Source organism: Balaenoptera acutorostrata, chromosome X (assembly GCF_949987535.1).
Source record: "Balaenoptera acutorostrata chromosome X, mBalAcu1.1, whole genome shotgun sequence".
Lineage (NCBI taxonomy): Eukaryota > Metazoa > Chordata > Mammalia > Artiodactyla > Balaenopteridae > Balaenoptera > Balaenoptera acutorostrata.
The window spans coordinates 98,460,669-98,485,004 of NC_080085.1; the positions used below are offsets into that span (position 1 = coordinate 98,460,669).

General features: G+C 43.4%; 1 protein-coding gene and 1 pseudogene across 1 annotated transcript in view; one reads left to right on the forward strand and one right to left on the reverse strand.

Moving 5' to 3' along the window:
- Positions 1-20,802, reverse strand: part of TRPC5 (transient receptor potential cation channel subfamily C member 5) — a 225,440-nt gene extending 204,638 nt beyond the window's left edge. The window contains exon 1 of the mRNA XM_057538148.1: positions 20,425-20,802. Within this exon, the coding sequence (XP_057394131.1) occupies positions 20,425-20,802 (378 nt within the window). The remainder of the gene's footprint in view (positions 1-20,424) is intronic.
- On the forward strand, positions 5,735-6,677 carry LOC130706456 (FAU ubiquitin-like and ribosomal protein S30; annotated as a pseudogene).
- Positions 20,803-24,336: the final 3,534 nt, after the last annotated feature.

Here is a 24,336-nt window from a genome sequence, read left to right on the forward strand (position 1 = left end):
CAATATTTACATGTAAAAATAAATAATGTATGTAACAATGGCCAGCATTAGCCTGATTAGCAGTGGTGAATATAATACAACTGGCTACTGGTTATTGAGCACTTTCCATATGCTAGGCACCATGCTGGAGTATCTCATTTAGTCCTCACCGTGGCTCTGTGCTATAGGCATAATAATTATCCTCGCTTTACACCTGAGGAAACTCAGCCATAGAGAAGCTTAGTGCCTTGTCCAAGGTCACATGGCTAGGAAGTAGGGTGACCAGAACTTGAACCCAGGCAGTTTGGCTCCAAAGCCTGTCCTGTTAACCACTATACTACTTCACCCCCAACCAACAAAAGACCAACCATTTGATTTATTACATCAACAAACAAATCTACAATCCCAACATTGAATATTCAGACATATTAAATCACAGGTTATATTGGATATTAATTAACCTCATCAGGTAATGTTCTACCTTAAACCCAGATAAACATTATATAGTATTGCTCAAGGTTTGGGAGCCCACAAAACCATTCTTGATTTCTCATCAGATGGGGGCTCTTAATTTTTCAAAAGACAGCAGCTAAATCTATGAAAAAATAATACATAGCTAACTCCATAGGTTGTGAGAGTTTATAACTTCAGAGTTCTAGTTGTAGGAAACCTGGAAAGCCATCTTTCTCAAATCTAGATTGTCACAAAGAATTAAATGAACCATTCCATACATTTTCTTTTGCAAAATACTGGTTATAATGAATGGTGAGGCCATCAACTCCAAAAGTAAGGTGAGTGTTTGGATGGTTATTGGAAGTAACGGAAGAGGTAAAAGAAACCAAGGTAGGAAGGAGATACGTTACGGGTAGCTTTTAGGGAGCCAACCCTCTCTGAAGGATTCCTTTGTACTGTTAAGATATGCCATTTCCCAGGAAATTGTGAAAATGATGCAATGAGTTGAAAAACAATAAATCAGAGGATATAGGTTATTACGGAGATGGGAAAAATGTCAGAAGTAAAGGTCTGGTCGTTGTGTCTCTAGGGCTGCACAGAGGAATGGAGCCCCAGTGTGCCAATGTGAGTGCAGTTAGCTTTGCAGGTAGCCCCCTGGTGGAGCTTGAAACATATAGCTGTTTAGGAAAGCCACTGTTCTTGATTCATTTTTTTATAGGTCATCATGTAATTTTTAAATTAAATTTCTCTTGTAGATTGCTTTACTGGAAAGAGGACGCTGCCAAGCTGATTTAGAGTTTTCCATGTCATTGCTTATCACCTGACTAGTGGGAGTTTGATAGAGATTTCTGGAAAGCGCTGAGAACCCAGGTGCAGAAACCTTGGTGATCCAACCAGGGCACAGGACCATGTGAGGGCTAGGGTAACCCGATTGACATCAGATATATCGCAGGATTCAATACAAATAAAGGTCTATTATTTTATATTTTTTTCCAGTGGGTAACGATCTTGATAGGAGCCCATTTGCCAGCAACACAAAATCAGAATGAACAAAAAGAGGGTCTTTCATTCAAAAAGAGGAGTCGGGGCTTCCCTGGTGGTGCAGTGGTTGAGAATCTGCCTGCCAATGCAGGGGACACGGGTTCGAGCCCTGGTCTGGGAAGATCCCACATGCCGCGGAGCAAATGGGCCCGTGAGCCACAATTACTGAGCCTGCACGTCTGGAGCCTGTGCTCCGCAACAAGAGGCCGCGATAGTGAGAGGCCCGCGCACTGCGATGAAGAGTGGCCCCCGCTTGCCACAACTAGAGAAAGTCCTCGCACAGAAACGAAGATCCAACACAGCCATAAATAAATAAATAAATAAAATTAAAAAAAAAAAAAAAAAAAGAGGAGTCGGGAACCTCTCTTTTGTTTTAAGTAGTTCATAGCCATAGAATTGAAAAGTATGTTCATTGCCATAAATTGAAAATTGGTAGGTATCACCAGGAGACCCAGTTTAGGCCTAGAAGAGCTTGAGTGATACAAATTAAGCTCAATTGGTTCTCAGAGTGTAAAGGATTATAAAAGGGTAATTTTCACCATTATTCTCAAAAGCTGTGTGGGATAAACTTGAATAAAGAAAATGACCTAAAGTCAGCTAGTGGTAGGTAAGAGACCTTTTAGAAAGGTATAAAGAAAACCAGACCAGAAATCTAGAAGCAGAATTCATGTTAAATAATGTCAAGAGTATTCCCTTTGCCAATCATGATTTTCATCTCATGCTCCATACACATGCCAAATGATGTTTTGTTTTAAAGTTGCTCAGTTTATATGCAGGCATCGGACTGAAGCGTTATATGATTGGAGGACGAGCTTGAGAGAGGAGACCGTGTCACATTCATGAAGCAATTATTGAGCCCCACCTTCCTGCTTCTCTCAGTTATCCACACCCGAGGCAAGCCAGGCAACTGGCACCAACCTCCAGAAGCAGAATACTACTGCTCAACAGCTATTTATTTATTTATTTATTTAATTCTTTAAACACAATTAAAAATTGTTAGACTTTTTTTCTCATTAGTTATCTATTTTATACATATTAGTTAGTGTATATATGTCAATCCCAATCTCCCAATTCATCCCACCTCCCCCTTTCCCCCCTTGGTGTCCATATGTTTGTTCTCTATATCTGTGTCTCTATTTCTGCCTGGCAAACCGGTTCATCTGTACCATTTTTCTAGGTTCCACATATATGTGTTAGTATACGATATTTGTTTTTTTCTTTCTGACTTACTTCACTCTGTATGAGAGTCTCTAGGTCCATCCACATCTCTACAAATGACCCAATTTCGTTCCTTTTTATGGCTGAGTAATATTCCATTGTATATATTGTACCACATCTTCTTTATCCATTCATCTGTCTATGGGCATTTAGGTTGCTTCCATGACCTGGCTATTGTAAATAGTGTTGCAATGAACAATGGGGTGCATATGTCTTTTTGAGTTATGGTCTTCTCTGGGTATATGACCAGTAGTGGGATTGTCAACAGCTATTTATAATGTGGGCATAGTCCCTGAGGAGGGAGGAAGTTAATTTTTCTTTACATGACTATCCTTGATCTTTTCAGCAAAGGAAATATTATAAGGTCATCAACTATCTTCCATTTTCCAAGTCTCCAAATAGAGGTAAAGCATCTATCTGCAGGGTTGAATTTTGCATATCTGGCCTTGCTGGTTGCCAAAAACATCTCTAGACATTGCCAAACGGTCCTCCTGGGGTGCAAAATTGCCCACAGTTTAGAACCATTAAAGTAGAATGTAAAGCAGAGGCTTGGTTACATGGCAGCAAGGCAAGGGCTCAGGCATAGCTACCAAAAATACAAGATTCAGAGGACACCAGCAGCTTGGCTGACTGGATACTGAAGTGCTGAGCTGCTGGCCTCCAGTTCTGAGAGTCTCTGTGACTAGGAACAGGATTAGTCCCAGAGCCTGTACTAGAAGAGTCACCCATGGGAATGAAGGGTCTTCATCTGGGGGTGGTGGTACTGAAGGGCTACAGTGGCAGGAAACTGGGCAGGTCATTATGGAGATGACCTTTCCATGGCATGGTGCTATGATTCTATTATCTTCAGCACCACTGAAAAGGGGCCAAGGCACATGCATCTCATGGAAGTAACATAGTTAGCTGCCTTGGTTATCGTCAGAATGGAAACTCCATGAGTTATGGATGTTTTGGGAAAACATGAGACAAACCGACAATGAACACTCATGGCAGGAAACTTGTTTTATTGGTTGGTACTGCTGGAGGCACCTTGGGGGAATTTTGTATTTAGGTTCTTTCTTCTTGAACTCTCTGTACCTGGAATTTCTGAGTGGCTTCTCTCAGAAACACCCATGCAACAAGGAGCCCCTTGCTCTGCAGCAGGGCTTGGCTAGAGCTTGGAAGCCTTTGAGAAAAGAAGCTTGAGCCTGGGCAATGCCAAGAAGCTTAAGCTGAGCTAGCACAGACGTCTCAGTAGGACTCTTTCTTCTTTAGCAGAAAAGCAGGCACCATGACAGCACACATCATAATGAGAAGTTGATTTTTTGGTATTCGACAGCCAGGATTAAATTCCTGGCTCATAGTAATAAATGGGGGCATATTTAAAAAAGAATACATAACTTTTGATTGACAGGAAAAGTAGCTTAAATCATTTTGTGATTGAAACTGTATCATGTGGACATCATCAACGGCAAGCAAGGTTTTTTCCAAACACAGTCTTTGACAAAGTTTACTAATATCCATGTACTGTAGTGCATTTACTCATATATTTTCCCTCTATTACATTCCGAGAGGAAAAACTTAAGAAAAATGCCCCTCCCCCATAATTTCTCCCTCTTTCACACATTACTTTTAATTGTATTGCTTTGCACTGGCAGCTGTGTTGTCAATCGTGCCTTCTCAAGCGGATTGCCTTTTGTTCTTGTCAGAACAGACCAAGTGTTAAAGGAAAGGAGCAGGAGATTGGTTGCCTCTGGCTGGAGACGGGAGAAGGGAGAGCTACTCTGGGTTTCTAATCCTACTGCTACTGCCTCTTGCCTCTTTTTCTCCCAGTATGCTTGCATGCTAAGAGTGTGGGCTGCTATCTTCCCTTGAGAACAGTAAGCTATGTGCTGCTCACTGCTGAATTAGGAAAACATCAGCTGTCTTGTCCTTATTTCCCTGAAGTCAAACATGCCCCAAATCTGAAACTTGGAAAGGCAAAGATATTTTCAACGTAAAAATGACCTTTCACCCACTTGCAAAACACGTCCCTCTCTTTGAAAGACACATGTAACCAGATACCTTAGTGCTGCAAGGAAGTCTTTTCCTCTGTAGCACCTTTTCAGGAATGCAGGCCAGGGCTAATAGAAAGGAGGCCTTGGAAGGGACAGAGTTCCAAACTAAATTCACTACTGCTTAATTTTCTCCTTCATATTCAGTCAATAGGGGTTAAGAATCTCAAAGAGTGACGAAAAGTTGCAAGAGTGGTAGTGATCGAGGCTCCCAGAGGCTTGGTTATTCTACCCCCGATTTCTAGTTGGGGAGGAAACAGCACCCAGCTCTTAGAGGGCTCCATAGACACAGGGGATTGTTTGTCTCTTGTCAGAAAAGAGCAGCAAAGTTGATCAGCAAACTCTCCTTCATCTGTGGTCTCATGATACTGTTCGTTCATGAACTCGAGACTCTCTGGAGGCCCCAGACACACATTTGAGAATTTGGGGCAACTGACACTTGCACAGAATTGTGTTGGGTCTTCTTTCATACCTTGCCAAGTTTCTGTTCCATCAAATTAACATGGGGGTGTTGAACTCTTTCAGAGGCTAGAGATTACTATGCCTTGGATTGGTTTCAGTGACAGAAGAATGACTAGATTGCCACTATGTTTCAATTAATCCTGATGATTCTATGATTAAGTGGACCACAGCCAAACAGATACCCACCAGAACTCCAGAGGTTTTATTCTAGAAATGCATCAGTGGCATCACTCCCTGTGGAGCTATTAGTGAACTCCCCTGTGGTTTCTATATATACTGGGGCTCTGTATTCTTGCCTCTCTACTAAACCAATTATGTGTCAGGCACAGTACCTATTTAATGGGGGTTTATAAAGTAGTTTTAAAACAATTTCAAAACAGTTTTCATTTCTCTCCACTGCTGAAATCATGGTTTTGAAATTGGGTGGCCACATTTCCTTCTTCCCCATCAAACGCTCCTCAGCACCTTTGGGCTGCTCTCTCTAGTATGGAATTCTTTATTGAGAATGCTTTCCTAGGTAGTGACGTGGCACACAGCAGGCTAAGAGGATGTACTCCTTCCTATTTCTTGACTCCGTCTTTGCGGCAGCAGCAGTGGTGGCTGCAGTGGATTCAGTAGCCAACATACAGTTCTTTGTTTGTGTCCAGGAGCTACACACCCTATAGCCGACTAGCCAGGAGACAGTTACTCAGATCAAGGCTCTTGGAGGCTCACTGAAGGGCATCACCCTGGAAAATCAAATGGTGCTCCTGGCAGGCATGCCTATGGAAGCTACCCTTGGCCAGCGTGGGGTGGAGACCTTGACCACCCTGGAAGTAGCTAGCCACGTGCTTGGAGGTAAAGTCCATTGTACCCTGGCCTGTGCTGGGAAAGTGAGAAGCAAGACTCTCAAAGTGGCCAAAAAGTATGAAAAGGAGGGGTGGTGAGAGGAGGAGGAGACGCTGATGGGCTGAGTCAAGTGGCAGATGTAGTACAACTGTCGCTTCATCAATGTTGCACCCACTTTTGGCAAGAAGAAGGGTGTGCCAATGCTAACTCTTAAGTCCTTTGTGATACCGTTTTTTTTTCTAACAAAGCCACTTGGTGCGGTTAAAAAAATACTTTCCTATCTTACAGTTCATTCCCTCTAGGTACAAGGTGGGTCCTTGCTCCTCTGACCAACTTACGGATGCTCAAGGGTCTTTCAGGAAATATTTCAATCTGGTTCTAAAGAAGCAGCTCAGGATTGAGAGTGCTAGCTCAGTGTTCTCGTTAGACCATAGTCTTCGGTCTGGTTGCTAGATTGAATTCTCCAATCCTGAAAACCAAGGGGCATGGAAATGATACTACCACCTGAACTGTTTAGTTGAATCTATTAATTCAGGCTTCCTCTTAGGTAGTTTAAATGAAAAAGTAGTGGGAATAACCAAAGAACGATCTCCAGTTAAAGATAGCTTAGCTCATTCGAGTAGCTCCCCCCAAATAAGACCTATGGCATTTTCTCCCAAGTAAGCTCCAGGATCCAGAGAACACTTTCCATTCTAATCAGACAAGCTATTACCCAGAAAAGCTTAGCAATGACAGCAGAATAAGCAAGCCCACCTTGTTGGGCTTCCTGGTTTACAAGTGGGAACCAGCTAATTTAGAAATCAGCAGTCTCTTATTAAAATGATGGAGACTTTAACACTGGAAGAAAGAAATCAGGTTCCCAATAGGGAAGGTAGAAAACTAATGACAGCAAGGCCAAGTCAGGGCTCACCACTGTGTACCCCCTCAGTAGTCCAAGGGAAGGCTATTTGGCTAGCAAAAGCTGTGAATTATGACCACATAATAACAGCCAGGGACTGTTGGTTACAAACTAAATAGGTTTGGTTTTTAGACACAAATGTGTCTACACATTGGCAAACTCTAGCTAAAACAGCCATATAGACATTCTTTCCTTCGAACGCAGATACTTAAGCACTAAACTGGAAACTTAAAGATAAAAGAATGATGAAGCATGAATACCCTTTCACCCAAGCTCTCTTACATCAGAGAGAGACACTAAGACATTTAAAGCATCACTTAAAACAACCCTGTATTTTTATGCAGAAAAGTTAAAAGATTTAGAATACAAGTGAACTTTGCTCTTTGCTCCAGACTTGCTGTAAAACTCAGGGTATCATTGTTTTTTTTAATACATCAGGGTGAACCTTTTTAAAGAATGAACAAAGTGCTAATGACCTTAATATACAAAGAGTTTAGACAAACAGTAAGAAAAAGATGAAGATTCTAGTAGAAGAATGGGTTAAAAAATTAACAGTAGATACAGTGGAGAAAAGACAGCCTCTTCAATAAGTGGTGCTGGGAAAACTGGACAGCTACATGTAAAAGAATGAAATTAGAACACTCCCTAACACCATACACAAAAATAAACTCAAAATGGATTAAAGACCTAAATGTAAGACCGGACACTATAAAACTCTTAGAGGAAAACATAGGCAGAATGCTCTACGACAGAAATCACAGCAAGATCCTTTTTGACCCACTTCCTAGAGAAATGGAAATAAAAACAGAAATAAACAAATGGGATCTAATAAAACTTCAAAGCTTTTGCACAGCAAAGGAAAACATAAACAAGACCAAAAGACAACCCTCAGAATGGGAGAAAATATTTGCAAATGAAGCAACTGACAAAGGATTAATCTCCAAAATTTACAAGCAGCTCATGCACCTAAATATCAAAAAAACAAATAACCCAATCCAAAAATGGGCAGAAGACTTAAATAGACCTTTCTCCAAAGAAGATATACAGATTGCCAACAAACACATGAAAGGATGCTCAACATCACTAATCATTAGAGAAATGCAAATCCAAACTGCAGTGAGGTATCACCTCACACCAGTCAGAATGGCCATCATCAAAAAATCTCCAAACAATAAATGCTGGAGAGGGTGTGGAGAAAAGGGAACCCTCTTGCACTGTTGGTGGGAATGTAAATTGATACAGCCACTATGGAGAAAAATATGGAGGTTTCCTTAAAAAACTAAAAATAGAACTACCATATGATCCAGCAATCCCACTTCTGGGCATATACCCTGAGAAAACCATAATTCAAAAAGATGCATGCACCCCAATGTTCATTGCAGCACTATTTACAATAGCTAGGACATGGAAGCAACCTAAATGTCCATCGACAGATGAATGGATAAAGAAGTTGTGGCACATATATACAATGGAATATTACTCAGCCATAAGAAGAAACGAAACTGAGTTATTTGCAGAGATGTGGATGGACCTAGAGGCTGTCATACAGAGTGAAGTAAGTCAGAAAGAGAAAAACAAATATCGTATAATATTGTTTATATGTGGAATCTAGAAAAATGATACAGATGAACTTATTTGCAAAGCAGAAGTAGAGACACAGACGTAGAGAACAAATGTATGGATACCAAGGGGGGAAGTGAGCGGTGGGATGAATTGGGAGATTGGGATTGACATATATACACCACTATGTATACAATAGATAACTAATGAGAACCTACTGTATAGCACAGGGAACTCTACTCAATGCTCTGTGGTGACCTAAATAGGAAGGATATCCAAAAAAGAGGGGATACATGTATACGTATAGCTGACTCACTTTGCTATACACCAGAAACTAACAGAACATTGTAAAGCAACTATACTCCAATAAAAATTAATTAAAAAATTAACAGTTGATTCACAGAAAAATAAAACAAATTACTTATCATATGAAAAGATGTGAAATACCACTTATAATAAAAGAAATTCAAATGTAAAACAATAATGAGATAGTATTTTTTACCTGTCAGATTGACAAGGGTGTTTTAAAATTGATTTTTTTTGCAGTCTGTGATTGCAAGGATGTGAGAGACAGGCACTTTCACATACTGTTGGTAGGAGAGCAGTTTGGCAATATATATCAAAATTAAAGGGGGAGTCCCTGGTGGCGCAGTGGTTGAGAATCTGCCTGCCAATGCAGGGGACACGGGTTCGAGCCCTGGTCTGGGAAGATCCCGCATGCCGCAGAGCGGCTGGGCCCGTGAGCCACAATTACTGAGCCTGCGCGTCTGGAGCCTGTGCTCCGCAACAAGAGAGGCCACGATAGTGAGGGGCCCGCGCACCGCGATGAAGAGTGGCCCCCGCTTGCTGCAACTAGAGAAAGCCCTCGCATAGAAACGAAGACCCAAGACAGCCATAAATAAATAAATAAATAAATAAAATTTAAAAAATAAATAAATAATGCACATACTCTGTGATTCCATAATCTTATTACTAGGAATTTACAGATAATAATCACGCAAGTGTTCAAAGACATGTATACAAGGATATTAATCACAGCATTGTTTAGAAGAACAAAAACCAAGACCTAAATATCCTTGAAACAATTTAAATGTTCATTAATAGAGGACGGGTTAAATAAATAAGGCACATTTATATGATATAATACAGTATTGTCATTAAAAATAATACAATAAAGATAAATATCCTCACAGGGAACGATGTCCACAGTGTATTGCTAAGGAAAATAAAACAAGTTGCAGAACATTTGTGAAGAGATGTCTGTGTGTGTGTGTTTGTGTATATTTGTTTCTGCTTGAATATGCATAGAAAATACCTAGGAGGACATACCTATATCATTAATAGTGATGACTTGTGAGAGTGGAAATGGGATGTTTTTCTTCACATGCTTTTATACTCTTTTAATTCTTATAGTATTACTTTTATAGAAAAAACTCCAAAATAAACAAATGGATGTGGAGAAGGGTGGTGGTGACCTTGGACCCTGATACTTGAATAATTTCATACCTCAGTTTAAGAGTTAAGATATAAGGGGGCTTCCCTGGTGGCGCAGTGGTTGAGAATCTGCCTGCTAATGCAGGGGACACGGGTTCGAGCCCTGGCCTGGGAAGATCCCACATGCCGCAGAGCGGCTGGGCCCGTGAGCCACAACTGCTGAGCCTGCGCGTCTGGAGCCTGTGCTCCGCAACGAGAGAGGCCCGCGCATCGCGATGAAGAGTGGCCCCCGCTTGCCACAACTGGAGAAAGCCCTCGCACAGAAACGAAGACCCAACACAGCCAAAATCAATCAATCAATCAATCAAACATACGCATCTGATTCAAGATCCTCATTAAAAAAAAAAAAAAAAAAAAAAAGAGTTAAGATATAAGGGAGGGGAGGAAGTAAATATGACAAATATTCATTTTGGTTGGGTAGACAAAGCCCAAACTGTCTTAAACACCAGGTGTCTCAGTGGGGATAGAGGCCTTCCCTCTGCAGGCCCACTAGAAGGTGGGGAGGCAACTATCTGCCTATTTGATGACAACAATATGGATTGGAGGATTTCTAGAGGTCATTTTTAGCCCCAAAGTTCTATCCGCTATTCTGATACAGATAATGGAGCTGATGATGCCACAAACGTCAAATCACTCCAGGTTGCCCTTGAAGAGCAGAGGGGTATTTGGAAATTACACTGTCCAGCTTCAGAGGTATTTGTTATGGGTCATCACCCCCCTTTTCTTGGGGAGGAGGCAAAGGTGGTAGACTCACGAGAGATTTGTCATGGGGCCGGCTTCTTTTCCTTCTCTGATTTGGATTTCTTTGGAAGGTTCTTTCAATGCCTTTTTAATATCTGGCTCGCAGCCCTCCTTTACTAATGGACAGGCAATAGCAATCCACTTGATAGCAAGGTGAACCAGGAAAATTTCCCTCATTCAAGCCCCTGGTAGTCATGTGCTGATTACCTTCCCTCTACCGAGGACTTCAGAGGGCTGACATACTTCTTAGAATAGAGACTAGCTGCTGGATTGGGGTCACTTAATCCTGACAGAGGTAACACAGTGTGCACTTATCGGTAGGTCCCTGAATCTGGGATGGCCCTCACTAAGGTGGCTTTCCTTCTGACTCCAGAGACTTTCTGCAGATACAAAAAAACACCTCCTTCATCCTGTCTTGTCTGGTGGCTTCACTATCCTTCCAAGCCTAGGCTCGATTTATCAGTGAAAATTCAGCATGGTTTGAGGGGTCAATAACCAACGCTCTTTCCTCAAACTATCAACGCTGTGCCTGTATTTTGAACTCTATTCTACAGGAAATAAGGAGCAACTGTGGTCGTGTGAGTGACGTGATCAGATACCTATGCTCCCACATATACAGCACTTTCTTATCTCTCACAGCATTACACTTCGACTCATTGTATGTTTGCCTCCTCACTTCAATTAAGTTATTCAAAGGGACTTGGTATCCAACTGGGTGTGGGTGGCTGAAGGAGAGAGTGAAGATGAAGACATCTGCAAGGTTTCAAATCTAGATAATTGAAAGGATAAATGGAAGGGTAAAGGTGCCATCGCCTGAGAAAGGATGAGGAAGAGGATTTGGAGGGCAAAATGAGGCTGGCACGAGGATTAACAACACAGACTCTGCTGCCAGACTGCCTAGGTTTGAATCCCAGTTTGTCCACTTACTAGCTGTATGAGCTTGGGAAAGTCATTTAACCTCTTTGTGCCTTGATGTCCCCATTTGTAAGAATGGATAATAGTATTGGGTTGGCCAAAAATTTCGTTCAAGTTTGTCCATAAGATGGTACAGAAAAACCCGAAAGAACTGTTTGGCCAATGTAATATCCTGCGTCACAGGATGGTTGTGAATATTGAATAAATTAATATAGGTTTATGTACTTAGAGTGGTGCCTGGCACATAGTAAGTGCTAACTTAGTGTTTGTTAGTGTTTGACACAGGGAATTTCAATGGTTGAGGTACATTTAAAATGTATTCTGAAATTTTGAAAATAAATTATGGATCTTCTGATAGATAGTGGGCTAGAAAAGGAAAAGTCACAGAACTCTGGACAGCATCGATATTGAAGCAAGAGAAAAGATAAGGATTTTGTAAAAGAGACTAAGAGGCAGAGAGGGAGGAGGAACCAGGTAGGCTTGATACCCTGGAAACCAAGAGAGTTGTCAACCAACGAGATTAAAATGGGACACAGGCATTGTACCTGTAAGTACGGGGAGGGGTTGGAAGAGAGGAGGGAGAGAGTGCCATTTGGGGAAGAAGATAGATAAAAGGAGAGAGAGTCAAAGATCAATATGGTCAGCTCCTCACAAATATTTTTTGAGGGTCAGACCTGTCCAAAAGGCCCCTGGGTGATCAGTGGGTCCAGCTTCTTTCTTTCATCCCACATCAGTCCTCTCTGCCCCAACTGCCAATCAGAGGACCAGTAGCAACCAGCTGGGATAGTGGAGGGCGTTCACCAAGGTCCCACCTAAGGAGCTGCTCAGCCAGTGGCCATACGCTCATTCTCCTTTACTACAGCTAGGATCAGAGGATAAAGAGGGAGGGCAGATGAGCACAGGAGCCCAAGAACTACTGTTTCTGATAAGACTCAGGGCCCACCTGACCCAGTGTCCTGACTCTGAGTGAGGTATCTGGGGCCTTCCTCCATGAGGTTAACCTCATGAGGGTAACAAGAGTCCCAGGCATTGCTTTCACCACCAGCCCTTCACTCCAGCACCTACCGTGAACAGGCCACCATCATTCCCACTACCCACGTCATTGCTCATTCACTTCCATCTGACAAATGTCCCGTCCCCTTCTTTCCTCCTTTCCAGCTCAAAGTTTATTTCTTTTCTCAAATGTTCCTCCCCTGAAAGCTCTTTGTCTACTTGTAACCAGAGAGGCCCTCTATATTGTCCACATCACACGTTTTGGATAATGTGACACATATTTCCTTGCACCTTTCTATTTCTGTCCCACGTTTGTTGTTGGCATATGGAAAGGAATCAGTACAAGGCAACATTCGGTGCTCTGGGATAGGACAGCTGGAAGGAGAGATGGGAGGAGAGTGCTGAGTTTTGCACTGAGATTTCACACTTGAACAGAGTTTGCAACAAGAACCATAAGTTGAAAAAAACCAATATGATGAGGAGCCTGGGGTGAAAAGGAGGCAGAAGATGGCTGTCCTCTAGATAACTGCGCATGTGAGGTGAAGGAGGAGGGGGGCTGTTATACACAGCTGAGATCCACCTACCCAGAGGAGAGGAGAACAGGAAACTCCCTAATTGGACATGTGTATGTGGGTCAGGGCCATATACAGCCATGAGCGTGAGGCTACAGAAAGGAAGCCCTGTGCTGGTGGGAACCCTGAAGGGGGAGGCGGGGGATCAGTCATGGCTAAAAAAACTCATGTGTTTTTATTTAGTGACTTGCTTTTGAGATTATTTCATAGTCTCTTCCTTGTAAAGTATTATGCAGCTAGCTCCCTTGGTCTACTTGGGATCAAGTTTAAATAATTATATTTTTCTTTCTGAAAGGTAAGCATCACTAGCTCAGGTCTTTTGTGTCCCTTGGAACACAGGAGGCCAGGCCTACTGAGAGGGGTGGACTGGCTAGACAGCCTGTGCGTGTCTTTTCTCCCCATGAGACTATAAATGTCTTGAGCGCACTCACTGTATCTTTCATTTTTATCATGAGGCATATGATTAGTACTCACACACACTTAGAAAATTGAAGAGAACTAAACAGAATGAATCATTCGCTGGAACTTTGTTATGAATGAGTTGTTTTAGATAGACACTACTTGTAGCTGCTTTGTTGATTTTCTGCTTCGTTGTAAGCGTTACTGCTTCTGATGACTCCTCAGAGGCAGTGTGGGGTGGTAGAAATAGTGGCTCGGGAGACAGGAAGCATTTGTGCCAGTTGGAGCTCAGCTGAGCGACCCTGGACATGTCATTTCAGACCAAATGATCTCTAAACCCTATGATTCTGCTCTGTGAGTGAAGTAGGCCGTGTCTACAAAAAGTCAGCCCAGATACAGGAGAGGAGAGAATTCACTTTATCAGTTTGGCCAATATGATGCCGTGTGGTCATTCTGACATTTTCTTCCAATGAAGTGGCTGATTTATTTTCTTGACTTGATTGACACAACGCATGTTTTTGGCCTAGAACTTTGACTTTGGAACGAAACTCATAGAATCAAAGCTGTGACTCAGATTATTATAGCGATAAATACCTATTGTTATATTGGGCAATTCAGGTAAAAAAGATTTAATAATATTTTGTATTAATTCTAATGATATGAGTATCATTACTGAATGCTATGTGCCACAAATTATGCCAAAAGTTAAAAAATAATTCTCATTTACACCTCACAACCACTTATGGTGTAGGTAATATTAACCCCATTATACAGATAAGGAAACTGATGTCAGGGCAAACAACTTTCCTAAGGTCAGGCAGTCTGAACTCTTAGCCACTATGTGCTAGTGGGTACTTAATACATATTTAAAAATGAATAAATGAGATTAGCCAGCAGGAGTTATCAGCATGGCTTCAGCTAGTAGGAAGAGGAACAGTACTGCCTCCCATGTATTGAGTATTCACTATGTCAGGCACTGTTCTAAGTAATATACATGGATTATTTCATTTAATTTTCACTAGAACTCTATGAGGTAGGCTCCATTATTGCTGACATTTACAGATGAAGAAACTGAGGTTTGGAGAGCTTAAGTGACTGGTGCAAGGAAGCACATCTACTAAAACTGCTAAGACTCCAAAGTCTCTGCTCTTTCTACTACTCCAGGCTGCCTGTAAATAGAGTGACTTTTGCAGTTCTGTTCTTCACTTTCTGCTCTCCTGTTGAGTACTTGAGATTTATAGGCTAGACACTGTCGGCCCCTTTTTTTGCACCAGTCACCTTTTCCTAGGCCCTCAGTGTCCCCTCTACACTGTGCCATCTCTCCCTGGGACCAAGGATCAGATAGGAGAAGGGGTAAGCGGAGGGCTCTGTTGCTGATTTTCTACAATCTCAACACTAACACTTATCGGTGTTGTTGAGACTTAATCTCGCTAGCTCATCTGTGAGACCAATTTTAATTTGGAGCCATCTGCCACAGACAAATGAGTAATTATGGCAGAGCCCAGAGGGGCGGGCCATGGGGAGAAGGTTGGCTTAGCCTCTTGCCACCTGCCTGCGTTGACGCAAGTGACCAAGAAAGAAAATTCCTTGGGTGGGCTGTTGATGCAGAGGCCAGCAGCTCTACCTCCCTGTTGCTCAAATCCTTAGACTCCAGTGAACAAGGAGGGATGAATGGGAGATCATGGCAGCAGAAGAGGCTCTCCCTCTCACCGTACTGGCGGTACCTTGTGGTGGGCACCACTTGCCAGCTGGTCTCTCCACACAATATGACAGGCTAAGTCAAACTGATGGAGTGAAGCTGAAAATAATAGTCATTGAACTCTGTCTAGCATTAACTTTTGTTTCGGAAGACTTTAATATAGCTTTATCTTATTTCTTCCTCACAACAGCCCTCTATATTAGGTAGGGGTGGGTATTGTGAGCTTCATTTTATAGATGAGGAAATTGAGTTGTAGGGTGATTCTATAACTAGACGCTTGTAAAAGACCTTATGACTTGCCCAAGGTCACCCTGTTAGCTACAAGCTGGCTAGCACCTCAAACTCCAAATTAGAGTCTGTCATTCTGTCTTCTAGATCAGTGGTTTTCCAGTTATGCTTGCTCCTCAGGGCCAAGGAGTTATGGGTGTATGTGTGTGTGTGTGTGTGTGTGCGTGTGTGTGTGAAGAAGTGGGGCTTTTGGCCCTGACCTGCACTTAAACTAGGGCAGCTCTGCTTGGGTCTGTTTGTTTTACGTCTCTGTAGGATTTCATTTAATGAAAGACTCCGCTACTGAAAATGTTTGAAAACTACTTGTCTAGGCTAGTATTTCGAGAGTGTAGTGGGTTGAACTGTATCCCCTCAAAAGATATGTTCAAGTCTTAACACCTGGTACCTGTGAATGTGCCCTTATATGGAAAAAGGGTCTTTGCAGATGTAATCAAGTTGAAATGAGGTAGTCCTGGATTAGGGTGGGCCCTAAATTAAACGGCTGGTCTCTATAAGAGATAGGAGAGGGAGATTTGGACACAAGCACACAGACGAAAGGCACAGAGGAGAACCCCATATAATGACGGAGGCAGAGAATGAAGTGATGCAGCTACAAGCCAAGGCATGGAACAGATTCTTAGAGCCTCCAGAAGGAACCAGGCCTGTCAACACCTGCATTTCTGACTCCTGGCCTCTTGAACTGTGAGAGAATACATTTCTTTTAAGCCACCCAGTTTGCCGTACTTTGCTATGGCAGCCCTAGGAAATGAATACAGAGAGTCACATAGACCTCTGACCCAGAAACGGGTTGGGGGTGGGCTTATTAACATGCTGATTCCAGGCCCAAACCCCAAGATTCTAATTCTGTAGGTATGCAATGGGGCTCAGGAATCTGCATTTTGACAAGTTCTCCATATGCACAAAGCTTCATCTTTGAGCTAGTTTTGACCATAGACAGACACAAGACTCCTCTCTGGATTGGAGCTGGATTTGCGCCCCCTGCTGACGATGCTGCTCTAGTGGTTCCAAGAGTCAGTGGGCCAAAGGCGGTAGGTTTCATGGACAAGAAATAGGCTGGTATTAAACCTTCTGTAGTCCAACATTTTTTGAGAGACTACAGAGAATAATGAGAACTATTTAAGAGTGTTTTCCCCAAGGAATCACAAATCCCACAGGTGGCCAAAATCTAACCCTAACGAAACAGGCTGTAGTGGTTAGGGAGTGGATGCTTCCAAGTGGGTCGGTTTTCTGGAGTAGCAAGAAGACCACAGAATAACACACATGCGCACACACGCACAGAGTCTTCTACTTGTTGTCTGGTGCAGGAAATTCTATCTGATAGAGCATCACCCTTTTTACTTTAAGATTTGGTACCTATTAAAAATGCAGGTGTCCATGAGAGTGATGATACTTGAAGCCAGGGTCAGCCATGTACACCCAGCCTCCAGTCTTTATCTGAGAGCAGTTTTGATAGGCTAGAAGAGGAAGAAGAGCATGATGGGCTGGGGTAAGGGTGCAGCAGAGGGGGTCTTGCTGCCAACCTGAAGCCAAACTCCTTGCTCAATAAAGCCAAAGAGGGGACTAGTTTATCCACCCAAGATTGATGGAGGTCAGCTGTGCCCGATCCTTTGGCGAGCTGGGGGAGGGCCCCCATGAAAAGGGACAGGTGTTTGGATTCTATGTGTGCGAAGAGTGCCTTCCTGAGAGTAGCCTGCCCAGCTGGACCCAAGGTCCTTCAGGAGTCCTGTGTTTGCTCACATCCCTGACTGCTCCCAGGTAAACAAATCTTGTTTCTATCTCCCAGAGAGGCAGGGCTCCAGCACTGTGGCAGCCTGTTGTTATAGTTACTGATATATGACTTACCACCGCAATTGTCAGAGCAATGGAAGAAAATGCAATTTAGTAGCGGCCAGTGGTGGGGTTTAGGAGAGAGAGGAGAAAGGGAGGAGAAGGCTGCTGAAGAGACTGGGGGAAGGAGCTGATAGCTCTGTGGGTTTGTATATACAGTACGATGTACGGTGGACAAAGGAGATCTTATATTGGCAGTGAGTCTGAAAGGCCCTTGGTGAAAAACAGCCTGTCCCCAATAGCTGCACCCAGGTTTCATATGCCTGACATTCTACCAGTGGTGCTTCATTCCTGTGAGTTAAGCACTGCTTCTATCCAGGGGAGGTCATGCCTTAGATTGCACTTTCGAGTGACTTTACCTGGCGCCTTTCTTCCTCGGGGTTTACCAGAGCAATGGGGAAAGATGGGAGAAAGGGTTGGCCATCAAATAAGGACTTGGCCTACTTTCAAAACTCAGATAGGGCTGCCATTGCTAGTCCCCTCTTTGGAAATTTCCTCTGTGCTCTCACCTCTTTCAAAACAGTTATGAAGCTAAATGGGACTGAATATGAAAGTCCAGGATGTCTTGTTCAAGCAGCTAGCTATGTGCTTTTCTGGGAATACACTTGACTCCTTCTTGTTCATCAGCAAGAATTTATCTATCACCCATTATATACTAGGCACTGGGTCAGGTGCTGATGGGGGATGCATGGAAACAGTTGGGCATTAGAGTACGCTTCACATTTAAGAAACAATCTAGTTACAGAGACTAGACATTTATACAAGGAAGGTTGACCAGTAGTACGCATTAGTGTGTGATTGGTGTCAAGTGAAGGGTAGAGCCAATGGCTACATAATGTCAGAGGTGGACAAGATCATGGAGCAGAGTGGCTGGGTAAGCCTTAGTTCAGATTAGCACATTAAATCACTCAGACACTTAGCAGGGCTCTAGGGAAAAGGGGCCCAGGACAAATCAGCTGTGATGGGGATGGGGACGTGGACTGGGTAGGGACCATGCTTACACCTCTCTGCTTAGCTGTATATCCAAATCCTATAGGCCTGTCCTTTCCAGAGAGGTCATCCGTCCTCCACTCATCTAACCTGTCTCAGAACTCCTGCGCTGGGAGTTCTCAGACTTAACTCAGACTGCCAGGAGGGCAGGATAGCCTAGTGGTTAAGCGGGTGGGGTTAGGAGCTAGGCTGCCTGGGTTTGAATTCTGGCTCTGACATTTATTGTGACCTTGAATAACTGACTTAACCATCCATTGGCTCAATTTGTCTCATCAGTATCATGGGGACAGTAATAGTAGTGCCTGCCTAACAGAGTAGCTGAGAGGATTAAATCGTGTAAAATGCTTAGCACAGTGCGGATGCATACTATTCATTCATAAAATAAATATTTACTGAGTGCCTTTGATATTGCGGGCACTTTCCCAGTGCTGGGATACAGCAGTGAAGAAGAGAGATAAGGTCTCTTCTCTCTTGGCACTGTGTTAAATGTTGATTCAGGCCCTTTACCCAAGGAACTTTTAATCTAGTACCTTGTTTTCTGCTCTATCAATTCCAATTCCTAGTCTGCGAGTTATCAGTTAGCTTATTTTCATTCCTTTTTGTTTAACTAGGCAAGTATTAAAGCTATGAATTCCCTTTAAACCCAGCTTTGGTCATGTCCCATAAGATTTGATGTTGAGTGTTTTCATTATCAGTATTTTTTAAGCACTTTGCAATTTTGGTTTTGGATTGTACTATTTCTACTTTTTAATGTATTGTGGTATTCCACGTTGGATGACTGTATTTTCTTTGTTCCTACTACCTGTGCCTACTATGCTCCAAAGGAAGAGAGACAGTGGGGACCTGTCTAACTTGAGGGGTTTAGAAGGGACTAAGGGGGAGACAGGACTAGAAAAGACCATTAATGAATGGTATTGAGTGCTAGGCTTCATGGGCTGGTTTCTCTTCTAATGAAGAGACATTGGAGTCACTGAAGGGATGGACAGGAATGACAGGATTGTTATGCAATTTGGGAAAGAATAAGCCAGTATCATTGTTCAGGATGGCTTGAGGGAAAGAAAGAGGCTAGAGGCAGGGAGTCCAGAGAGAAGTTTTCACGTTAGTCTAGGACAGGGATTCTCAAACCCGAGTGGGCATCCCAGACCCCTGGAGGGCTTGCTAAGACACAGCTTGCCGGGCCCCACCCCCAGAGTGTCTGATTCAGCCAGTCTGTGGTGGGGCCGGAGACTTTTGCCTTTTCTAACAAGTTCCCCTGGTGATACTAATGCTGCTGGACTAAGAACCACACTTTGAGAATCACTCATGTAGGAGAGAGATGATGAGAAGCAGAGGTGCAGTGGTGGGAGCTGGGCTAGAGAGGAAAGAAAGTATGTATCAATGCAAGATATTGGGAAGGAAGAACTCACAGGGCTTGGGGATGGAGCATGGAGACAGGGGAGAGGAAGGACTCGAAGATGACTCCAGAGTGTTAAACGTAGGTGCCTCAGAGGACAGGAGAATCACAGAGGCAAACCCCTGAACATCTAGGGGTGGAATGCATTCACATGCGTGGAACTGGAGAGGTGTGTAAGCCCCTGTATCCATTTGCATCTGTGCCGCGGCACTCAAGTTGAAAGGCCTCCTGTCCTTCTTCAGAAGAGAGCGGGTGAGAAGGGGAAAGCTCAGGTCTGTGTTTGGTTTCTCCTTGTCCCCCCTTTCAGTGAGGAAGGAAATGAAGATATGGAGCAGGGGGTAGGGAGGGTAGAAGGAGCCTGACTGTTCTGGAAACAGAGAAGACGCTTTTAGGTCAAGTGTTGAAGGTATAGGGGCAAGTACCAATAAGGAAAAAGCAAATGAGTAAAAACTCAGTGTGGGCCATGCGGGGTAGCTCTAAGACCCCATCTGAGATCACTGATGCTATTCCTGAGGGCAGAGGGCTGCCATGATAGAGCTTCTCAACTGCAGCCCGCCTATAACCCTCCTTAGTTTCAAGGCTTCTGACCCTGTGGCGCTCTGTTGTCCCTGGGTACCTCCCCGGCTGTAGGGGCTTCTTACCTGCTTCTCTCCACTGGGCCGCCTGTAGCTGAGCAGAAGCTCCACAGCGCCCACCACTTCCTTGCGGATGGCGTAGAGCAGTGCGTCACCGACGTACACGCTGTGGTTCAGCAGTAGCTCCATGATCTCCAGATTCTCATTCTCAATGGCGATGAGCAGGGCGCTGCGGCCCAGTGGGTCCATGCAGTTGATGTTGACATTGTAGTAGATCTCGGCCTCCTGGAGGGCCTGCTTCACGGTGGCGTAGTCCCCCTTCTCCACGGCACTGAGGAAGGCCTTCTCCTCTGCAGAGAGCTCCGTCTCAGCCCTCACAATTTGCAGGGGGATCCGGTCTCTGTAGGGTGAGTAGTTGACCCTTTTGTAGTACAGCTGGGCCATGGTTCATAGCAATTTAGAAACCTGAATGAGGAGAGAGAGGGAGACCAAAGATATTCTTAGATACCTGCAGGTCTCAAGCGGCCAGTTATGGAGGCAGCCTTGCTAATGACTTGGAAAATCCTCACTTGTTTTAAAGCCACAATCTTTCTCCTCTTGCAAAGGGGCATAGCAGAAAAAGCCCTGGTTTCTGGGTCAGAAAGACATGGGTTCAAATCCTGGCTTTACCAGGTCTGCGACCTTAGGTAAGTTACTCAAGCTCACGGTGCTTCAGTTTATTATTATTAAGCTTATCGATATTAATAACATTAATTGTGCCAGGCTCCACACTAAACACTAATTCCCACCTCATAAGGCTACTGTGGGAGTTAAATGAGACAATGGCTGATTAAAGCAACTGGCCCAGAGGAAACCTCCTGAGACATGGCACAAGTTAGTTTCTTCCTTCCCTTCTGCTGTCTGAAAATACTCGTGATAATACTTCTGACTGGTGATGCAAAGTTGGACCTCATCTTTGGCCAATTTCCTTTGGACCCTGGGCCTGTGGGCCTGTGCTAGTTTGTAGGATTACATTTGCAGCTGCCCCAGATGCAGATCCTGGATTGAAACACTGCTGTAGTGCTAACTGAAACATTCTTCTTATTGCTGCTCACTGGGGAAGGGGTATTGACTCCAACAGATTAAGCCACTACCCCCTCTGCCCACTCATGATTTTTCTCCTCCATGATTCCAAACCAAGCAGCTGACAGATATGAGAATCTGTCTGATTCAATTCTGAGAAGTGAACGGCCTGTTTTACATGTACCACATCTAAAGCCAGATTTTAACAGAAGTGATTTCAAAGCAAAAACCTATTATTGAGTTCCTACAATATGTTTAACTTTCTCTGGGAGACCAAGAATAAAAGACAGACTTTGCCATTAATTGCATAGAATGAATCACAGTATAGAGCTCTTGCCTTGTAGTTTGCAGATTAAATTCATGCACATTCCTCATTGACTCCTTGTACTAGCCCTATAAGATGGGAATGATTATCCTCCCCATGGGAGAAGATGAGGCTCAGACCCATTAGGTGATTGACTCCCCTTTCCCTACCATCCTTGGGACCTCCAGAACCCTCTGGAGGCTGGGTCTGGATGAACCCATTTAAGTGTCTTTCATTACCGAACTGTTTTGCCAGCAAAAAGAAACGGAAATGTGACAAAGGGCCTCTTGTCTCATCTCCTGGATGTAAGAGAAGATGAAGACATGCAGCTTCCACAAACATTTGCCTTACTCTTCCAGGTAATTATATCTCTGCTTTGGCAGAGTGAGAGGCATATATTATACCAAGTGGCATTTGTAATTCATGTGCTTGTGATCTTCTGGGAAGTTGGTATTTGAAGGTTAGTGTTGCCTCTTGCCCTGAACAGGCCCAAGTGACAAATTTCTCTCTACATCCAACTCTCAGGAGAGAAGAGTGCTGCTTGGCTGTCTTGAGAAGCACTGATATTTTCTTGTGCTACTTTGAAGTAACTCAGCAATGACTAAAGGAAAGTGGCATTTAGAGGAAGCATTTGTCACTAAACAGCAAATTACTTTAATAATACTAATTGTAGAATGCCTCCTTGTCTCTGTTATAAAGAAAAAAGGGAGGAGAAAGAAGGGACAGTGTGACCTCCTGAAAAGAGACTCAACAACACAATTCAGTTTATATTTATTTAATTAATCAATATGAACACAGTGGAAGCCTTCCATGTGCCTAGCACTGAGCTAGTCACTTTTGGAACAGAAGAAAGAAAAGGTCCCTGCCTTCGTCATCTCTCACCTGGACCATTCCACCTCCTTATACTTAGTTATCCTGACTCCATTCTCTCCCCCTCCAGATCGTCTTCCACACCACCCCCAAGTTATCCTGTGAACCACAAATCTGATCCCATTTCACTCTCCTTGGTGAGTATCCCACTGCTCTTGTGATGAAATCAACACTCCTTTCTGAGATCTACTAAGTCTTGGCTTGTGTTTACCTCTCCAATGTCATCTTAAGCCACTCTTTCACTCTTATCCACTATTCTTTAGCCCTGTGGAGCTTCTTTTGAGTCTTCCAACATGCCAAGCTTTCTCCCACCTCAAGACCTTGGATCATCTCCTGGAATACTCTTCTCCAGCTCTTTTCATCTTTCAAGCCTCAACAAAATGCCACCTCTTCAGAGAAGCCCTAATTAACTACCCTGTATTATAAAGTGGTTCCTTCATATTCTTCTCTCCATTGTAGCCTTTTCTCTTCCTTCTTGATGCTAATCAGAATTTCTAGTTATATAGACATATTTCTTTGTCTTCCTGGGTAATCGTCTGTTCAGTCCAATTTGCTTTAAAGCTCAAGTGCAGTTGCATCTGTCCTGTTTTTCACACCCTGGATGCTTGATACATATTTGATGAATGAATGAGTAAACCTTCCATGATATTCTCTCATCTCTCTCCATCTCTCCCCAAGTTCTAGCCATACTGAGTCATGTTCTCTGAGTTGCCCTTTCATGACCGTGCGTTTGCATATGGCTTCATCCCACCTTCTCCACTTAACTAACTTCTCTCTACTTCAGCACCTTGCTCATAGGTCCCCTTCTCTGTGAAGCCTTCCCCCAAGACCCTCAGAAAGTTAGCCAATCTCCCTCTGAGTTCCCCACTGGCACTCAGATCACATTTCTCCAATGTCACTCAACTGCGTGTTTGTCTTCCTGCCATTTGGGTAGGAGTACCTTGATTCCTGCCTTCTTAGCACTTACACAGGCTCTGGAACATGATGGGTGCTCAACAGATGGATGTTTAATGAGCAAATACAATCTAGCTAAGGAGGTTGGTGCAGCCACAGAACGAAGGGCTAAATTGTGTGCTACTGATTTGATGCTTTGGGATTTCAGAAAGGGCTCTGTGAGGCTGGAAGTCTCAGAGAAGGTTTCATGGAGAAGGTGGCTGTTACCCAGTCCTTGGAGGACGAATTTAGTATAAAAATATGAGGGTAGTTCAGGTACCACATGAACAAAGGTGGTGAGATTGATCATAGCCTAGTTGGGAGATAGTGGTGGGGGCATATTTTTAAGGCTATAATAGGATACAGGGACTAGAGGTAAACTAAAATTACAAGGCAATAGCTCAAAACCTCATTTTCCCCATATAAAAAATAAAAAAAATGATCTTAGACACTTGTTGCTCATTTGCCACTTAAGGGGCTAACATGGAAGAGAAGGCTAGATGTCTTCTCATATGGTGTCACTTGTGGTGCTGGGCTAAGCATTATTGCTACAGGAAGGTCTGTGCCCACTTTAGCAATGTGCAGCTTGGGGGGAAACCGAAGACAAATGTATCCCAGGAAAAGGTGAGAACAAAGGGAACTAACTCAATCGGTGCCCTACTGTGTGCCAGGCACTATACCAGGAGCCAGTGCAATAAAATAATTATTATAGTTGAATAATTAATATGTCCCAGGCACTGTACCAGGTACTGGGGCAGCACTAATACTACTACTGCTTCTAATAGTAATAATAATGAAAGCAACAAAAA